The sequence below is a fragment of the Balearica regulorum genome, chromosome 3 (assembly GCF_011004875.1).
Source record: "Balearica regulorum gibbericeps isolate bBalReg1 chromosome 3, bBalReg1.pri, whole genome shotgun sequence".
NCBI lineage: Eukaryota > Metazoa > Chordata > Aves > Gruiformes > Gruidae > Balearica > Balearica regulorum.
This window is the reverse complement of record NC_046186.1, coordinates 88,139,495-88,157,298: the sequence shown is the minus strand read 5'-3', so window position 1 is coordinate 88,157,298 and position 17,804 is coordinate 88,139,495. Positions and strand designations below refer to the sequence as shown.

Sequence of the window (17,804 nt, the reverse complement as noted above, 5' to 3'; positions counted from 1 at the left end):
TTCACACAAACAAACTCTTTTTCAGCACTCAAAACACACGTGATCAGTCCCCCAAGTATCTGAAGTTTTGGGTTTCAAGCTTGACTAGGACAAATTTCACTGAATGGTAAAAGAATAAAAGGGGACCTCACCATTTGATATGTTCATTTTTCGTTCTTGTCTGCAGCAAAACACCAGAAACTATCCCAGGTAGGGGTAGAAAGGCAGCGTTAGGAGGATGGAAAACTCTCATCACTGCAGCACTTTTATAAACAGTCTAGACAAACACTGGTCAAGAATAACCTATGAGTAACTGGTCCTGCCTTGGGATGCACCAATCTCCTTTTAAGTCTTATGAGGAAAAGTAATTTGCCTTTTTTTATTTTTATATTTTCCTTCTAATTGAAGACCTCCCAGATTGTTGTTACACTTCAGGTGCACAAGTTTGGTTACAAAGTATAACAAAAATTAAAAACTTCCTACTAGACAAATTTATGCATCTTTTCTAGGATGGGTAGGTTTTTTTCTTATGGGGGCGGGGAATCTTGCAAATCACTACAGAATATTTTTGAGAACTAATCAGCTCACTCTTATCCAAACCTTTACTGGGACCTGAGAAACTGATACATCCTACCACCTCATAAGAGGTAGCTAAAAAATGAACAATGATCTAAAATCCCTGATGATCTCAGGTAACAACTTTAAACATATATGAAAAGGCAGGAATGACAGAATACAGTCCCTTGAAATGGAGATGCAAGAAGAATGAAGCAATTATTTAAAAATTGCCTATCTAAAGAAACAACAGCGTTCAAGATTTTCTGACAGTTGAATTTCATAGTGAGATTTAATTCCATAATTTACACCTGAAGGAGGAGCAAGTTTTATAGCCCTCATCAATACAAAGAAAATTAGCATGGTCAAAATATTCAGTTAGGTCCTAAATCCTATCAAGGCCAGAAGCAACCACAAATAGAATGGAAATCTGTCCATAAAATTTATGAAACAAGTATTACATACTTGCGGTCCCTTTGTTATCAAACCTGCAGGTCCAACCAGAAGGTTAATTAAGAACAGAGCTAATTGTTAGAGCTTCAATAATTGTCATCGTTAGAAAATTAGAATATCCAGCAGCTCCACCAAAATGTTGCATCAGTTGGTTTCATATTTCAGAAGGGAAGGATGGTCCAGTTTCTACATTATTCAGTGTCAGATACAAATGACTGAGATCAAATCCTTTCTTTGCTCTGAACCTCCTCCATGAAGTCAGTCAAACTGTTACATCATCTTTAATGCATTTCTTAACTACAAAATACTGCTTTATTTCACAGGGATGTAACAAAGATGAATACATTAAAAAGATCATGAAATAGATATTTTGGTAAGGGGGACCATACAAGGAACTGTAAAGAGGTACAAAACAGACACTTAATTTGGTCAAGTTTTTTGCCCTTAAATACATGAGAGAACTCAATCACATATAAACCAAAAGAGGGCTATGTTAAACGAATCACAATCCCCCAAATATTAATCACTGGTGTAACTTAATTGAAGTTAGTGAAGCTGCGACCACTTAAACCTAGTGGTGAATTTAGCCTTGAGTGCTGTTTCAACTCTCCCCTTTCCAATAGGAAGTTATTAAGGTAATTCATTTCAGCTCTAATTGTGTAAATAGATGGTGTCTCTAATAATTTACACATACTTTTGATTAATAGATCTTGGAGAGGTTTTCTGAAGCACACAGTTATCAGTTTCTCTATTAGAATTTGAATGTATGTTTGTAATATCTGAGCCTATAAACAGATATCTAATTTGTTTTAGATCAGTTTTGCAGAAAACTTATTATCAAGGCCACTTTAAGTAGTAGTTTCTATTAAAAAAAAATAAAATCTTTCCATTAGAAAGTCCCAAATGTCACAAACATTAGTAAAACCTAGCATCAGTGCTGTAAGACTGTAAAAACTAATTTCACTTAAAACCCAAACCAAGATAGTTTAAACGACAAGACAGGAGGAGATTTACAGGCTAGAGAGACATTGAACAACTACCATTTCTCCTTGCACTAATGATGTCATATTTCAATGCTAAAATAGTAGATTTTAATCATCTTCCATAAGAGAAAGAAATCCAGATAAGAAACTAAGCAGCTACCAAAACAACATTGCACAAAAGGTAATTTTATATGACAGCTGTCATAAAATCTTTCTGAGATCAAATGTGTAAGCTCTGCACTGTGAATGTCACTTTATTTTATAAAGACATGAATAGAGGAAGATGCCAAAATATTATTGAACTTACAAACTTGTAAGTTTCAAGACAGATGTGCCCCAATATGTCTATTTTACCATTAGTCAACTGTAACACTGTAACAACAGAATGAACAACACCTGAACTGTGATGCAGGTCCAGCTGAAATGTTGGTCTGAAGTGATAAGATCATCATGCCTTCCCTTTCAGGCTAAAAGCACACAAAATTCCAAGTTTTAACCATTAGGAAAGAACCTCCAAAATGTACACTACAAATTTCCATATTATTTCAATGACATATTTATCAATGAACCTAAAAATCTTCCGAACGTGCTCATATTACAAAGATAGAACAAATATCAGGATTAGGTTTTGTGTGTGTTTTTTTCTAAATCCCAAAGTTATTTTGAATTAAACTCAATTTGCCCTGCTGTGTAATGTTATTTTTCCAAACAAAATCAAACAAGTAACTTAAATGAATCCCATGGACAGAGAAAGGCAGTGTTAAAGATGACATTATGAGGCCACATGTTAGTAATTCAGTTTGGACAGATGGAGAGGTGTATTGGAACAACAGCAGAAAAAACTTCATGCTCCTCAGCAACTCTGTTCCTAAAAAGCAAGCAGCACACCAAAATTTGCCTACAGAAATATTTGACACTAACATTATTTCTCATCTACACTTTTTCAAAGACATCAGTTACACAGTAAGTAGAAAAATAAGTTAAAAAGTGTAAAAAAAAAAAATCTAGTGTGACAAGCTCTTGAGCAAGATAACATTGCCAAAGCATTCAAAATAAAGACATGACAAGATATACACACAAACACAGGCTGAGTGAATTTGACAGTCAGCAGAATGCGCTCATCAGAATTCCATGAAGAATTCCATGATTCTGAGACAAGCAAACAGAAGATGCACCTATTTCAACGTTTTTACTCCTGTCCACAAAGGTTTAACAGCGCTTTTATTTGTATGCACACAAAAAATATTTGCAGTAAATTTAGTGCTGATGAAAGATGCCAGATTGATAGCCCTAGGGACTGAGTTTCTCTGTATACACAAAACAGATATAGCACAGAGTGAGAAAGTTTGTACCTCTGCCAAAATGCTTTACAATACACAGCTTATGCAACGGTCTTCACACTACAGAACCCTTTGCCTCTGCACTGAAAACCTCAAAAATATTGCTGCTTAGTGTTCATTATAAGGAAAAATAAGATGTGGACACTGTTGTTATCATCAGTAGGGACAGAATTCAAGGCATCAGCTCATTTAAAAATGGGGTTTTTTGTGCTGAATGGCTCTTTTGTCAGCTGTGAACTTTGCTGCAGTGTTTGTATGGCTGCAAAGTCAATCTGCACCTGGTGTGAAAATGCTTTCCTATTAAACAGAAAAATAGCAAAGGAGGAGTGGTTTAACATAATTTTTTTTCCAATAAGCTTATATTAACATATAAGACCATACACCTAGCGCTCAGAAAGAATCTCAAAGGAGAACTAACTCGATAGCTTCACTTAATGGGTACCTGAGCACTCACTCTCCAGTGATCCGCACAATTGATCTAGCCCACCTTTAACGGACAGTAATTCCCTATTAATCAGGTTTTCAGCGTGAGGCTGCAAGCTACACTGTCTCATGGAGCAGGCAGGCTTCCAAGGAACCTTGGGTTCTTATTTCCCTTACTACTAATAGCTTGGCCAAACAGCAAAAAAGCTCCACACACCCTCCCTCCAAATCCAAGTGTCCAGCCATTTTTCATTGTCAACAGATCACACATAGAATAGCAGTAAGTTAAGGTTTACAGAGCGTAGTGGCTCTAAATACAAAATTGCTGACCTCATTATAAAGACCAATTTTCACTTAGAAGGAAGACGTCCAATATAACCCACAGATGGCAAACTTACTGGATCTCAAACCAAATTGTGCATAGGATTAAATGCTACTTCAATCCTTGGGCTTGGAGTGGGGGACAGCAACGACAAAGGAATAGGACAAAAGAATGAGGCTACTCTCCGATTGAGTTTTAAAAACTATTTCTTCCTAGAGAGTATTTTCCTGAGTGCACAGTGCCTACAGCACTCTTACCACTCCTCCTACTATTTTCCTTGGTCACCATCCAAAGTATTACTACAAGTTTATTAAATTATGCTGAATAAAATAAGTGAAAATGATAATGGCATAACAAGTAAACCTTTCAATATATGCATAATTTAAAAAAAAGAACAATCAATATTAGAGTAAATCTTAAGATTAAATTTTACAAGGAGTTAACGATAAAATGGGATATGGTGAATAAAACAGAAAGATAAAGAGTTTCTGAAACGGTTGTATACTAACAGACTTAATCCGTATTTTGAGCCAAACAGGAGACTGTAATGATAAGTATCACTATCAGGATAAGAAAAATTATGATCCTGCAAATTTCCATTCATGTACCTCTTGGGATTTTTTTTGTGCAAGACGGGAATTCTACTGAATTTGTACTTAATTTTAAGTACAAGCATAAGAGTTTAAAAAACTGAGATCAAGATGTATGTAGTACTGCAATTTTCCCCTCTTACTTAGAAATGTTTGTTGATATTTACTGTGGCTAATACAGAGGTGGTTAATACATAGCAAAATAATACTAAAGGACTAATGCTTTAATATTACCTTAAAAAATAAACTTTAAATGAAGCCAAATAAAAGTAAGTGTACAAGACATTTAGAACTACTAAGAAGAAAAATACGTCTTTACTGATCTTTTTGACCCATACAACTAATGAGTTCTTTTGGTTCAAGCATATACTGGAATCCAATCAAACAGGTAACTCTTTTGATTCCTTCTCTGATTTATTTCAAAAAACAATAATTAGGTGGAAACAATAATTTCAGAGCACCCAACAATGCATGTAAACTACAAAGACACGAAGCTCTATGAGGCAAGACTATAAATTTAATATTTGCGTGTGGCAATAGCTGGATTAAACTAGAAAATATATGCCACAATCACCCATTAACTTAAAAATAAATGTTCAAATATCCTTGGAATACACTTTAATGTATTAATCAACTTTTTGCATTGTAACTTCTAAACAAAGAGATGTATAAAACTTACCATTTTCCTAAGGTTTCAACAGTTTCTCAAGGATAATGACAGGTCAGAAAGAGGTAGTCCTTTGTGCATGCAAAATTCAGTATATGTCTGGCAGTTCTAGGGGACAGAGAAAAAAAAATCATAAATGTATCCCATAAAAATCTATGGTTCAATGCAGGCAAGTGCTAAGCTAAAGTAAATAACAATATGAAGAAAAGTGTATAATTTCTCATGTAAAAGAATAATCTCAATTACTCTCAACAGCCCATTCAAAGATGATCCTAGCACTCCTGAGTACTCTGACTGGCAACAAAAAAAATCCAAAAATCTTTAATTAAGCCTAAAATATATGGAACACAACATGGTAATATACTAACTATACCTAACCTTTCTGTGGCCACAGCTATCAATAAGCTTTGATAAGGAATGCTGAATTAGGACATTACTAAACACTTGCTCTAAGAAAACCAAGTTCTGCTGGATGTTCTAAAAGTCCTATGAATTACTGAGTTATCAGACTAATTAGTAAGAGAGGAAAAAAGCTATTAAAATCATAAAGTCCAGTTTAAAAATGGATTGAGGTCTATCCCATCATCCAGCTGAACAGTCTGTCCATTTCCCTTAAGGCACAGGGAAGATTATTACAGCACTCAGTGTAAAAGAGCAGAATATTTAAAAATAAATTGCAGATATGAAAAACTGCTGCACTCAACAAGGCATTTACAATCTTTTCTGAATTCAGCCCAGCCCCCCTGCATGCCACCTGCAGATCTGCCAAACAGAGAATAGCAAAGCCACAGTCTTCTGTCCCAGGTTCTGTTTAATAGAGATGTATCAAACAAAACGACTTAGTTTAGTGAGAAGGCACGTGCTAATTTCTCACTTTACAAACAGAGAAACAAGATATAAGAAATTAAGCAATTTGCACAAAATCATACAGAAAGCCTACTTTTGAGCCATTAATTTGAAGACCAGTATACTCTGATAGCCAGATCACTCTCGCCTTCTGCACAAACTAGGGAGGGAGCAGGGAAACACGCCTGGGAGGATTCTCTCTCCCCTTCCCCAGAACTCCATCACACCACGGCCACTCACCTACCACCGACAGGTTTTAGCACAGTATCCCTGAGGATGAACTCCAGTTTCTCTGAACTTGAATACGTTTTGAAGATGGTCCTAAAGTTACTTCTCGTTAAGGCATTAGGGAAATTGTTGAAAGGTCGACGTGGCTGCTATTGAATTACTGGTTTTATCTAAAATGTAATTGCCAGGCGGTATCGGGCAGAAAGAAGCCAGCCAGGACTGATGTCGCAGATCTGCCGGAGCAGGATCCTGCACCTGCTGAGGGCGGCAGGGCGATACAAAGAACCAAGTCCCGAAGTGACTATTTAGCTGCAGACGCGGAGATCAAAGACTCCCGTGAAACACCCAGGCAAACCTCAAACTAAATACGTAGCTCCTGGGACTTCCACCAACAAACCGAGCAAACATCGCTCCACCGGCGCCCGGCAAAACCTTTCCTCGCCGGCCGAAGCCTTCCCCCTCCTGAACGGCCAACAGCCGCCACACGTCTTAGCCCTCCGGTTTGCTCCAGGGGCACCGCTCCGGGTGAAGGAACCGCAGCGCCGGCACCTGCCATCCCAGCTGAGGCGGGCAGCGAGCTCAGCCCGCCCTGTTCGCCCAGTGCCGGCCTCCCCCCTCGCCGCGCGCCGCGGCCGTTTAACCACCGGCCGCGCTCGCTCGCTCGCCCGCCTTACGGCGGAGCTTCGCTGCTGCCGGGCGGACGGCGGGAAGGCGCCGTCCCTTCACCTCGGCGAAGGGACGGCGCCTTCCCGCCGCCCGCACGGCAACCCTCCCCACCCCCCCCCCGCCCCGTAGCCCCCGGTCGTGACGAGCGGAAGGCGGCGGCGGTGCGCGGCACTGAGCGAAACATCTCCCCTTCCCCTCCTCCTTCTCGTGTGGATAAGCTCCTATCAGCTCAGCTCACCTCAGCTCCGTTGCGGCTCGGGCGGCCGAGACCCGCCACCCGGCATGGCGTGGAGTGGATGGTCCTGCCGCGCCGCCACTGCCGCAGGCTCCCGGCGGTGCAGGGCTGGCACCATAGAGAGGACGGCGGGACGAGAGACCTCCGACGATAGAGCGGAAGAGCGCTAGAGAGGCCGGGGAGAGGCGGAAGTGACGCTCCCGTTGCCGCGGCGATCGCGCACCCGGTGCTTGCTAGCGTGGGGCCGGTGGCGGCGGCGGCGTGGTGATGCTTGCGGGCCGGGTCCAGCCGGGCGCTGCGGGTTGCTGCCGCCGCCTCCTGGCGGCAGCTCTGGCGGCGGGGTTGCGGCCGCTGCTGTGTGGGCTGCCGCCATGCTGGACGACGGCGAGGCGGGCAGCGGGGCAGTGGCCGAGCCCGGGCCTGCGGGTGCCGGAGGCGGCGGAGGCGGAACGGCTGGTGCAGCAGGTGCAGCGGGCCGGCGTGCCGCTCCGTCGCTTCATCGCCTGCCCGAAGCTGGCGCGCACCGTGCAGCGCTGTCTGCAGGGCGGAGCCGGCCCCGGCCCCCAGCCCGTCCTGCTCGAGTGCGCGCCCGGTAAGCTGCCCGGAGGCTCCTGCCGTCCTCCACCCGCCTTCCCGCTACCCTCCGGCGGTGTGCCCCTGCGGGGCTTCGTCGTCCCCGGAGCTGCCGGGACGCGGCGCTGCTCGGCCTGCCCCAGTGACCTTGCGGGGTCAGCGTGAGCTGCCGCCCTCGCCACAGGCGAGGGCCCGTTACGGGCCCCAGGCCCTGCTCTCCCGGGGCCGCGGGGAGTTGGTGGCGGTGGTGCTAAGGGGAGGGGACAGGGACGGGGCCTTGCCTCTCCCGGAGTTTCGGGCGGGGGTGGCGGCTCCATTGCGTGACGGCGCTGCCCGGCCCCGCCGGGACGGGCTCCGTGCTGGAGGCTGCCCCAGCGTCGGTGTCCTGCCGGGCGTTGGCGACCGTCTGGGTGTCGCGGCACTGCAGTATGCCTGGGGCAGGCTGCGGGTGGGTCCCTTTATACAGAGCTTCGGGGGGAATGGGTGGGTGCTTAGTCTGGAGAGCCGAGTCACTGGTGTTAAAACTTTGTTATAGAGTAAGCAGAGATGTTAATTTCTGTCCAGGTAATATTTTTGGTTTTGTAGGCAAACTTGATCTGTCGGTAAAAGCACACCTAAGACTGTGGGCCTTTACATAGCTAGCCTTCTGCAATTACTTAATGGGTTGGGGTTTTTTACATTTCTGCAGAGGGTATTTTACCTGTAGAGATAATATGGGTAAGGTTTCAAACTATATTTCAGTTGGCAGAAGAAAAAGTTGTAGAAATATTTGAAACATTGTATCTAATGTTCCTCAGTATCTCATTGTAATGCCGTGGCTTAGTGTATTTCACTGAGCAATCTCAGGCAGGCTGTGTGTAAATATTTTTTCTAACTCTTGTTTTGAAGTGTGTTTAAATAAACACAAGTTATCTCCTGCTGAAGGTGGTATGTCCTAAGTGTTGTGTTGGGAAAATCACTAAAGGAAATTACTTACAAAAAAATGCACACTTTTGATTTTTTTTTTTCCCCCCCTTCAGGTCCTGGAGTCTTGACTCGAACTCTGCTCAATGCAGGTGTTAGAGTGGTAGCTCTAGAAAGCAACTCAGTTTTTCTTCCGAATTTACAGGTATTTTTGGTTTGGTAGCATGTTTCTAAAACTTAGGTAAAGGGAAGATAAGAAATTAACTTACAATTATGTAACAACTGTTGGATCAAAAAGGAATTAGCCAGTGATCGTTATTTGTAACATCTGAAATAACGCTTAATAATAGTAAGCATTGTTTGGTTTTACATTGCACAGACTATTTTATAATCTATTTGACATTTTGTGTATGTAGGAATTCAAGTTTATATTCTTCCTATGAATAGTTTCATGCATAAATTTGAGGCTAATACTAATCAGAGTTGTTGTAGTTGTGTGTGTTTAAGCAAGATGTCTGTATGTAGCTTTCAGAAAGCTGTAAAAATAGTCTTGGTTATTCTGATTATCTCACGGTATTATTTAATCTATTGTCCTGCAATTGACTGGTAATACTAAGACACTTACAGGTGTTGTCCTCTCCTGTTCACCTTGGCTTTGCAAGGATTAAAAGGTGGTCAGACACAGAGCTGCAGAGATTGCACTAGAAGGATTGTGTTACAATGCTGTAAAGTAGAGGTTTGGAACCAAAGACTTTCACCTGACTTAATGTGTATAAAAGGCATTCTCTCTGTATATATGAAGAACTCTAGTTGTAAATCATTAAACTCAAGTATAGCTTTTTTTGCAAAACATTGCAGAACATCTTACTAATTTAAGAATATGTTTTAAAGCTCCAGTTGAGCAGCAGAAAAATGTCAAAATACCCTGCACAATGAAGGAAGCTATTCTTTTTATCAGCTGTAAGAAGCAGCTTTGAGATTTGACTCTTGGTGACTGGGTAACAATTTTAGGTAGTGCTTGAACATTTTTTTTTAATTATTATTTTTGGGTTGGGTGCTTGGACTTCTTCAACTGAAAATAATTTTATTCAGTCCCTAGAGAATAGCCTGGATGGACAATTAAAGGTAATTTATGGTGATTTCTTCAGACTGGATCCTTTGGTGACTGGAATGGTGAAACCACCTGCTGTGTGTTCTGACAAACTTTTTGAAACCATGGGTGTAGCAGCAGTTCCTTGGAGGGCAGGTATATGTATATGTTCAGACATGTTACAAATGCATTTGAAGGGTGCATAGGCAGTTTGGCAATATCTTTGGGATTTGCTTGAGGTATACATTCTATTTAATATATATGCTAGATTAATGGATATTATTTCCTACATTTCAGCTTTGTTTAGGTTCTTGATAGCTTCAAAAAACCCTTGTGACAATATGAAATCTCAGCTATTTACTTATCTTTATTGAAGGTTTAGTCTAATGCAAACTGGGCTTAGCTTTGACTAAAGCTTGTATTGTATTCATTCTTGAACAACATGAGCTGACAGACTTTCTTTTCTTAATTGTTTGTAGTTTAGACATCAGCATTAATGAGATTGTCTAGTACATATTGCAAAATTTTAAAGATGCTTTTACGCACTATTGAAACAGATGTACCTGTGAAAATTTTTGGAATCTTACCACAAAAAAAGGAAAGGAACACGCTTTGGAGGCTTCTTTTTGCCCTGTATGAATGCAGTTCCATATACAGATATGGAAGAGTAGAATTCAACATCTTTATAAGTGAAAAAGAGTACAAGGTATGTGTAAGAGATTTTACAGCTAGTAAAGAATAAGTAGTACTTCACAGAACACAAACGTTTATATTGTATAGTTAATGGTTTTGCTAGTGAATTTCTTTCTCTGCCAGAATTTTTAAGCCTTGTCTGTTTCCTACTTGTTCTCTTTATTCAGTAAGAGTCAAGAAACTGTCAGAAAACATTCTGTTGTCACATAACCACAAAGCTTACAAATGTGAAGGCTGGTCCTTGAGAAGCATATGCAGCATCAGACTAGCCACTTTCCTTTGTAACTTGTGAGGTGCTTAAATTCTGTAATGTGCTTTTGCAACAAAATTGTTTACTAGTTGCAGTTAATAGTCAATGAAGACTGAATTCCAAACACCTGGTGAAGAGGATTCAGAGTGGCTAAATACCATTATCAGTGAGATGTACTTGCCCTCTTTGGCCACTTTTGTATGCAGTACTGAAAAAATCTGTGGTAAAATATGAATGATTTACATACTTCTTTATTAAGGTTCTGTGCACTAAGGTGCAGAGCAGCTTTCTGGGTTACGTGTTTGTAATTTACACTGTCCCAAACCTCTAGAATTGTACTTATAGTTCAAGGGTACCTTTTCTTTCTGTGAAACTGTGAGGTTCATACAGGGCCACAAATGTTCAATTACTTGAAGTATGCAGACTTCCAGGTGTGCTTACGCAACCTGTGTTGTGTCTAACACTTGACCGAAAAGAATTAAAAGCCTTAAATGTATTGTTCTGCGAAATGATGGGTGGGACACCACTGAAATATCCACTTAAATGGTATGTTTCTAGTGGCCAGATTTTTAAGGAAATAGGGGGCTGCCTATTCATTTAATGCAGTCACTGTGGTTTTTATTAAGTTTTCTGGTTTTATTGTGAACCCTATTAAATGAGAGTTGTGTACTCAAGTAAAAGCAATTGGAACCTTTTGGTTTTTTTAATTGATCATATGACAAGGCTTTCTTAATCTGTTATGAGACATTAAATCTCCCTGCTACATTTTACTACTTTCTTTGCACTGTTTGAGAATAACCACGTTTTTCTTTTGTTCTTGCCCTAAGAGTTGTCTGATCTGTAATATTGATCAGGATGATGACTGTGCAAGCTGCTTAATATTCAGTGAGGTCACCTGTGTCTTATTGGGAATATTGTCTTATCATTGCAAGCTGATAATTCTAGCCATGTTATGTTTTCTATACAAAATATGATCCCTGTTTGTTTTCTGTGTGAAACTGCTCTGCTTTAAGAGGGATCGGGAAGTATAAGCTGGAAATTCCTACACGGTTCAGTTATCCAAATAACTGCCGTGAAGAAATACATAACTGCCATAATGTCTTTTAATCGTGTGTCTGACAAGATGTACTGAAATAGTACAAAATATGTATTTGAGGCTTAATATAATTTTCCCTTGGAATTTTAGAGTTAAATATGAATTTCTCACCACTTGTTACATATATAAGGATTTTACTTAAAGAAGCAATCTGAAATTTTGCAATAAAAATGCTCTTTGCCATTTTGTTAGGTATTAACAGCAAAGCCTGGGGAAGTGAGGGCTTACCAAGCACTTACTGTACTTTGGCAAGTAGGATGTGAAATTCAGCTATTGCACATGGTAAGTTTTTTGTACCAGCTGACATGGTCTAATGCTATGGACGTGTTTTTAGAAAAGAGTTTATAATGTTTTACTATTGTAAACTAATTGGAAACTAATTTGACATTTAAATTAGTTGGAGAACTATTGAAAACTTTCGGATGTAAAAACCAGAAACAGTCATCTTTTGTGTCAAACTCTCACTTAAGCAGCATCATTATTAACTACGATGTCAGTATTTTCATTACAAGCCACTGTACTCAAAAACATTTATTCTCAGAAGCTGGTAGATAAGAGATGTTTGCGCCACAGAAAGCTCTTTTCCATCTTGCTAGGGCTTGTGTGAGACTAGAAGACTGCTCTTCCAATCTGTCCTAGTCTGCTCTTTGTAATGTCTTTTGCATTTTGTCATCATGTATGCTTTTGACTTCCTGAGCTCTGTTCAGTAGAAACATGTTTTTCAGTCTTGGTGCCTTCATGTTCCAAGCAGGCCTGCTTCTCTTGCTAGTCAATAACTATCTTACCTTGTCAAACATGCTATGGATTAGTTTTAAAAAAATGTTTATGTTGTACCCTGACCTCCACGTGAGCACATGGCCATCAACTTTTACTTAATGCTTTTTAAATTTATCTTCCTTTGTGGTCTGTTTTTCTAGGAACCTACCTTCATAGTTTAAATGTTTTGCTAATGTAAAATTTAAAGTTGCACTATCTATTGTCTTCCAAATACCTTATACCATGAGGTAATATATAAGGAGTTGAAGAATAAGATGATGCTCAAGGAACCTATTACATATGCATGCCCTGGTCGTACAGTGTTTGCTATACATCTGCTTGTAGCTACTTCAGGAGATAAGTTATTGAGCTGGTGGGACTTTTGTTTGGACTCAGTACAGCAGCTCTTATGGTCAGCTGTCAGTTTTTAGCTTTGGTTCACATCTTGAACTTGAAACCAATTGGAAGCTCCACTAATGCGTGGTAATATATACAAGTTATTTGATTATAAGCAATTTACCAGTGCTACTCAGATACTTTGTTGGGAATGTCATTAATAACATTTTCAGTCTGGCCTTTGTGTGCTTATTGACCTTTTATTTTTTTCTAGTTCTAATATATTTACATGATTTTAAAGTAAATTTTAGAATGGGAGTAAACTACTAATTTGACAGGAGTGATGGTAAGTGTTTTTCCAAATTCTAACAAAGTACTTTAATTCTGTACTGTATTTGCTCCCTCCCATAGGAACCTTGGTCATCATTTGTAACTAATTTGAAAAATGGTGGATTGGCAGTACCAAAAAGCACGGTAAGATTATTGTGTGCACTTTTCTCCTTTTGCAGATGCAGCTAAACCACTTGTAATTAAAGGTTAAAATACTTTATAACAGCACTTACTCATATGGGTTTTTTGGCTGTGAATAGTGTATTTTTTTATAATTGCTCTTCTAATGAAAACTTATAGGCCGCATGTAGACACATCAGAAGTGGGGTGAAGAATTGCTATTAGCTTAGAAACTGAAATGAACTAGTATCTATTGTCTGTGATGGAAAAAATACCGTGAATAAAAAGCAATGTAAACAGGTAATGTCTTTTTCAAAAGAATTTACTGACAGGGTCACATCTACCTGCTTGAACAAAACAAGTGTTACCACAATTAATAGCGCAATCAGTATGCTGCTGGTTTTGATTAAAATGGTTATTCACATGTCTAGTGTAAATTCCGTGTGCTAGTTAATTGCTGAAAAGTATGAGTGTCAAAGCTTAAATTTGAGAAGTGGAAAAAATACCCTGTGTAAAGTTCTTTCCTTTTCTCTTTTAGAGAAGTAATGATGTTCCTTTGTATGATACAAGATTATTTCTATTTAATGCCAATAATATAAAAGCATGTTTACTTAATATTTGGTTTTACCCTCCCCAGAAAAGTGCTGTGGTAGTATATGGAGTATTATTTGAAATGTTACTGTACAATATAAGTGACTATAAGTGAATATAAGTGACTGGGTGTGCCTTACACACTTAAGTGTGTTGCTGTAAAGCCATGTAGTGAGGCTGATATATCAGGTGAATTATGCAAGATGTATTGTGACAGCCTTAGGAGCAGTACAAATGTGAGATCTATTGGACAATACATCCATTGCTGCCAATACAGAACTACATTAATTTCAGTTAAAGACTTCTCCCTCCCCTCTCAATTTCATAAAATCCTCAAGTTGCAATATTGTCTTAGTGTTACACTCAAATAATTCTGTCTTTGTATACAAAGGCAGGTAGATCTTATACCTTGCATAGTATAGGAATACTATAGGCCATATAATCTCTTGAAAACTCACATCAAGCCTTTATTGTCTATTTCAACTGAGAAAGGTGTGTCTGAAAAAATAAACCAGAAGTGATAGTGTGTCTGTTTTGTTTCCTGTTTGGGGGGCGGGGCAGGTAAAGCATCTTCATTCTAGAACAAAATTTTAAAGCCTCAGCTTCCAATGAAATCAGCTTGCTAAAACTTTTAAAACTCTTTGAGAAATGTTACTGGTGGCACAGATGAAACGCTTACTTTTAGCTAAAGAGAGACACTGTCTTGAAAACGACTTTTCAGTGGCTTGTTTTGTTTTTCTTGCAGTGGCTGCCAAATGACCATTTATGTTTGGTACGACTGACTCCTCAGCAAAATCTGTTTACAGGAGGCTTGGAGCCCACAAATTCATCTACCTTTATTTTCATGGTGAAACAGTGTCTTGCTAAACCCAGGTCTAGACTTACAGATAGATTAAAGTAAGTAAGAAAGAATTACAGGTTTTATACTTTTATTCAGAGAACTATGGGAAAATATTAAAATATGTTCTCAAAGCAGTATTTATTTGTAGCTGAAGTACTTTTTTTTGTTTTTTAAATTAATTATCTACATGTAGAATAGAAGATTTCATTTTTGCGCCCCCACAATACAATGTTTTGCGGACTGTTCCTGGCCTTTGACAGGAAGGTCGACAAGTATTTAGAATGTAGATGTGCAGTAATTGTCTGTACCTCCAATGGAGCTGAGGTCATGTATCTGCAAGAAGTTTTCACTCACTTTACAGACATAATAACGGAGTCACCAAGAGTTTTACAGGTACAGGAATTAAAAGCTGAAAAAGAGTTTCAGTTTATAACAGGCGTCAAACTAACACTAATAAAAACAGCTGAAGGTTATTGAAGGTGGAATGGGGATGTCCTCAGATGGCTTTCTGTTATCTAATTAAGAAATTAGGCTTTAGACTTATTTACCAATTATACAACTCTATTCTTTTTGGTAATACATTGGAGCTATTCACTTTGCTTTATGATCAATCGATCTCCCTTTCCCATAAATGGCAAGTGTTTGCAGTCTGGAAAGCTTTGACTTCAACTTGTTAATAAAAGTAATTAATATATTTCTCATTTGCTGGTAGTGGTTTATGGGAGTTAATTTCCAGAAAGGAAAAAAAAAACCCACACCATCTTAATAAATTCCAGTAACTCATTTAGCAAAGACAAGTGCAAAGTGCCTTAATGGATTTCTCTCTTAAAGCTCAGTGGTGTACCTAATCTCCACTCAATCCTTTAGCCAGGAAGTGGAGCTAACCTTGAAGGCTTCTAATGTGCATCTTCTGTGTATTTATACACCTTTTTCTTGTCTGGGAAATAGTTAATGCGTATGCACATTTCTAAAAGGTCTAGTTCTCATAGCAATGATGTAGATGGGGAGACAGTGGATACGTCTGTTTACATAGGGAAGAAAACACCTGGGAGGTGTTGATCACACTAACTCATGCTATACTGAATCATCTTGTTGAAGATGACCTTGGCTTTTCCAGGCATTGAAGAATAACCCCTCTTTATGCTGTAATGCCTGTTACTGACTTACGCAGTTGGGGCAGAGGAGGGAAGGAGGGCACCTACCTTCTAATGAGGAGGCTTATGTGGTTTGGTATTGTCTATGTCTGCTGAGGGCTTTATTTGGTATTTATATGTCTTATTAGGAGACGTTTCTTCCTGTTGGCAGTATGGATTGAAAATAGCTTGTGTTGTAGGAAGATGTTAACTTCTAGAAGCTGTGGAAGAGCGGAATGGACCTTCAGATACAGTTTCTTTTTAATTTTTCACAGAAAGAAATGCTCTGTTTTGATTTTGTTTGTCTGTTTCAGTTCATGGAGCTTGGACAATGGTGGCAAATTACTGAGAGAGCTAGAAATTCCAAAAAATGCTGAAACACGTCACTTATACCCAGAAGACTATAGGCGTCTTTTTGAGGCTTTGCAAAACTCTAATATGTTTACTGAAACCTGGTTCCATGATGAAGTCTTGGAAAGTATAAGGAACATAAACTTATAAATGTAAAGCTGCTTTCTTTTGGAAGATCACCTTTGCTTCTGGAAGATTACTTTGATACGAAACGATTTAAATAAAATCGGACATACTGTTAGCTAGATGATTTCCTGTCCAAACAGGAAAATAAATTTAGCAAGTAACAAGAGCCCTTCTACACAGGATGAAAGTAACGGATTCACAGTTATTTGAACACAATCCTATCTAGAATGGACAAACTTTGCGTCTTTTCCAGGAGCATATTAGTGACCTGCTGCTTTTGGATGTACCACTTAAACGGAACTTTTGTTACACTGCTGTATATTTACAACATTTGAAAAAAGTAATAGACCAAATACCGTTATTTGTGTGGTTTGTATTTTAGTGCTCAGTGAGTTGAATGCCCTTTCACAGATTCCCAAAATACGTAGGTCTTTACAACCACTGAATCTGTTGTATTGTCTCCTGAGCTAAAACACTTGCAGTCTACAGTCAACATAATATTAGTAAATCAATAGTGGTGGGTTAATAGGAGACAAGGTAATGACAGCATAATAAAACATCAGCTGAGAGTTGGATTTAGTTGGATAACTAAAGATTGTTATCTCTCTGGGGGAAAAAGTTGAAACAATTCTTTTGAAAATTTGAAAAGAACATGGTAGCCTGTTCTAGTTTACAATATCCGAACACCTATATGCATATGGGCTTCATCTTATTTTAGGTCTAAAAACAAAGTCACCATAACATTCAGTGCTGTATAAACAGTTTGGGGAAAAAAAAAATCCTCTTACCTGCAACCTTTGTCAATATGTATGTTTAACTTGTGTTATATGTACAACTTCAAAACCATGTGCTATTAAAATTCTCTTTTTAGCCATAGTACTCCATAATGCAACCTGTTCCTAGTTTCTTTTCCTGTCCTACCATGTGACTGTTGTGTTGTTGTCAGATAGTGCTGGCAGTCTGTACTGGTTCTGTGTTCTGTACTGTCTCCTCTGGGAAGAGCTGTGGCCAAAAATAAGGTATTTTAGCAGGGCCTGAGTTAATAAAATGCCTTTTGGTAAAGGCTGAGCTATTTTCAGGTTTTGGAAAACAGCAGTGACCAAAACAATGCAAACACAGAATTGTATTTCTTAATTGTAATGTGAGGTGTAGACATGACAAGCATTCTTCTCAGTCTTCCTCCTGCATTCCTGCTGCAGAAGAAGAATTGACTTTAATCAGCCTCAGTTCACTCTGCTAGCTAGGCTGCAGCTATCTGTTTAAGCTGCCGATAAGCCTTTGTAATGTTGTTATGATGAAACTACTGGAAAGGCTGAGGTTTAATTTGC

At 39.3% G+C, this 17,804-nt stretch overlaps 2 protein-coding genes across 4 annotated transcripts in view; one reads left to right on the top strand and one right to left on the bottom strand.

Annotated features, from left to right (window-relative positions):
- CNST (consortin, connexin sorting protein) overlaps nt 1–7,444 on the bottom strand; it is a 52,934-nt gene extending 45,490 nt beyond the window's left edge. For all 3 annotated transcript variants that reach the window (XM_075748829.1, XM_075748830.1, XM_075748831.1), the window contains exons 1-2: nt 7,291–7,444; nt 5,325–5,420 (exon numbers count right to left, since the gene is read on the bottom strand). The gene's annotated coding sequence lies outside the window, so the exon portion shown is untranslated. The remainder of the gene's footprint in view (nt 1–5,324; nt 5,421–7,290) is intronic.
- A 25-nt stretch (nt 7,445–7,469) lies between these two features.
- Nucleotides 7,470–17,363, top strand: TFB2M (transcription factor B2, mitochondrial). Its single transcript, XM_075748833.1, has 8 exons — nt 7,470–7,879; nt 8,880–8,968; nt 9,856–10,009; nt 10,411–10,559; nt 12,085–12,174; nt 13,396–13,458; nt 14,771–14,922; nt 16,314–17,363. Exons 1-8 carry the CDS (start codon nt 7,555–7,557, stop codon nt 16,498–16,500), a joined length of 1,209 nt encoding a protein of 402 aa, XP_075604948.1. The 5' UTR covers nt 7,470–7,554; the 3' UTR covers nt 16,501–17,363.
- The last annotated feature ends 441 nt before the right edge of the window (nt 17,364–17,804 follow it).

Bases quoted from the DNA above. Each gene is read 5' to 3' on its own strand.
- TFB2M (XM_075748833.1), top strand. From the start codon at position 7,555: ATGCTTGCGGGCCGGGTCCAGCCGGGCGCTGCGGGTTGCTGCCGCCGC. The intron at 10,010-10,410 runs GTATATGTATAT...CTATTGAAACAG, and splicing joins AGCAGTTCCTTGGAGGGCAG to ATGTACCTGTGAAAATTTTT. The intron at 12,175-13,395 runs GTAAGTTTTTTG...TCCCTCCCATAG, and splicing joins AAATTCAGCTATTGCACATG to GAACCTTGGTCATCATTTGT.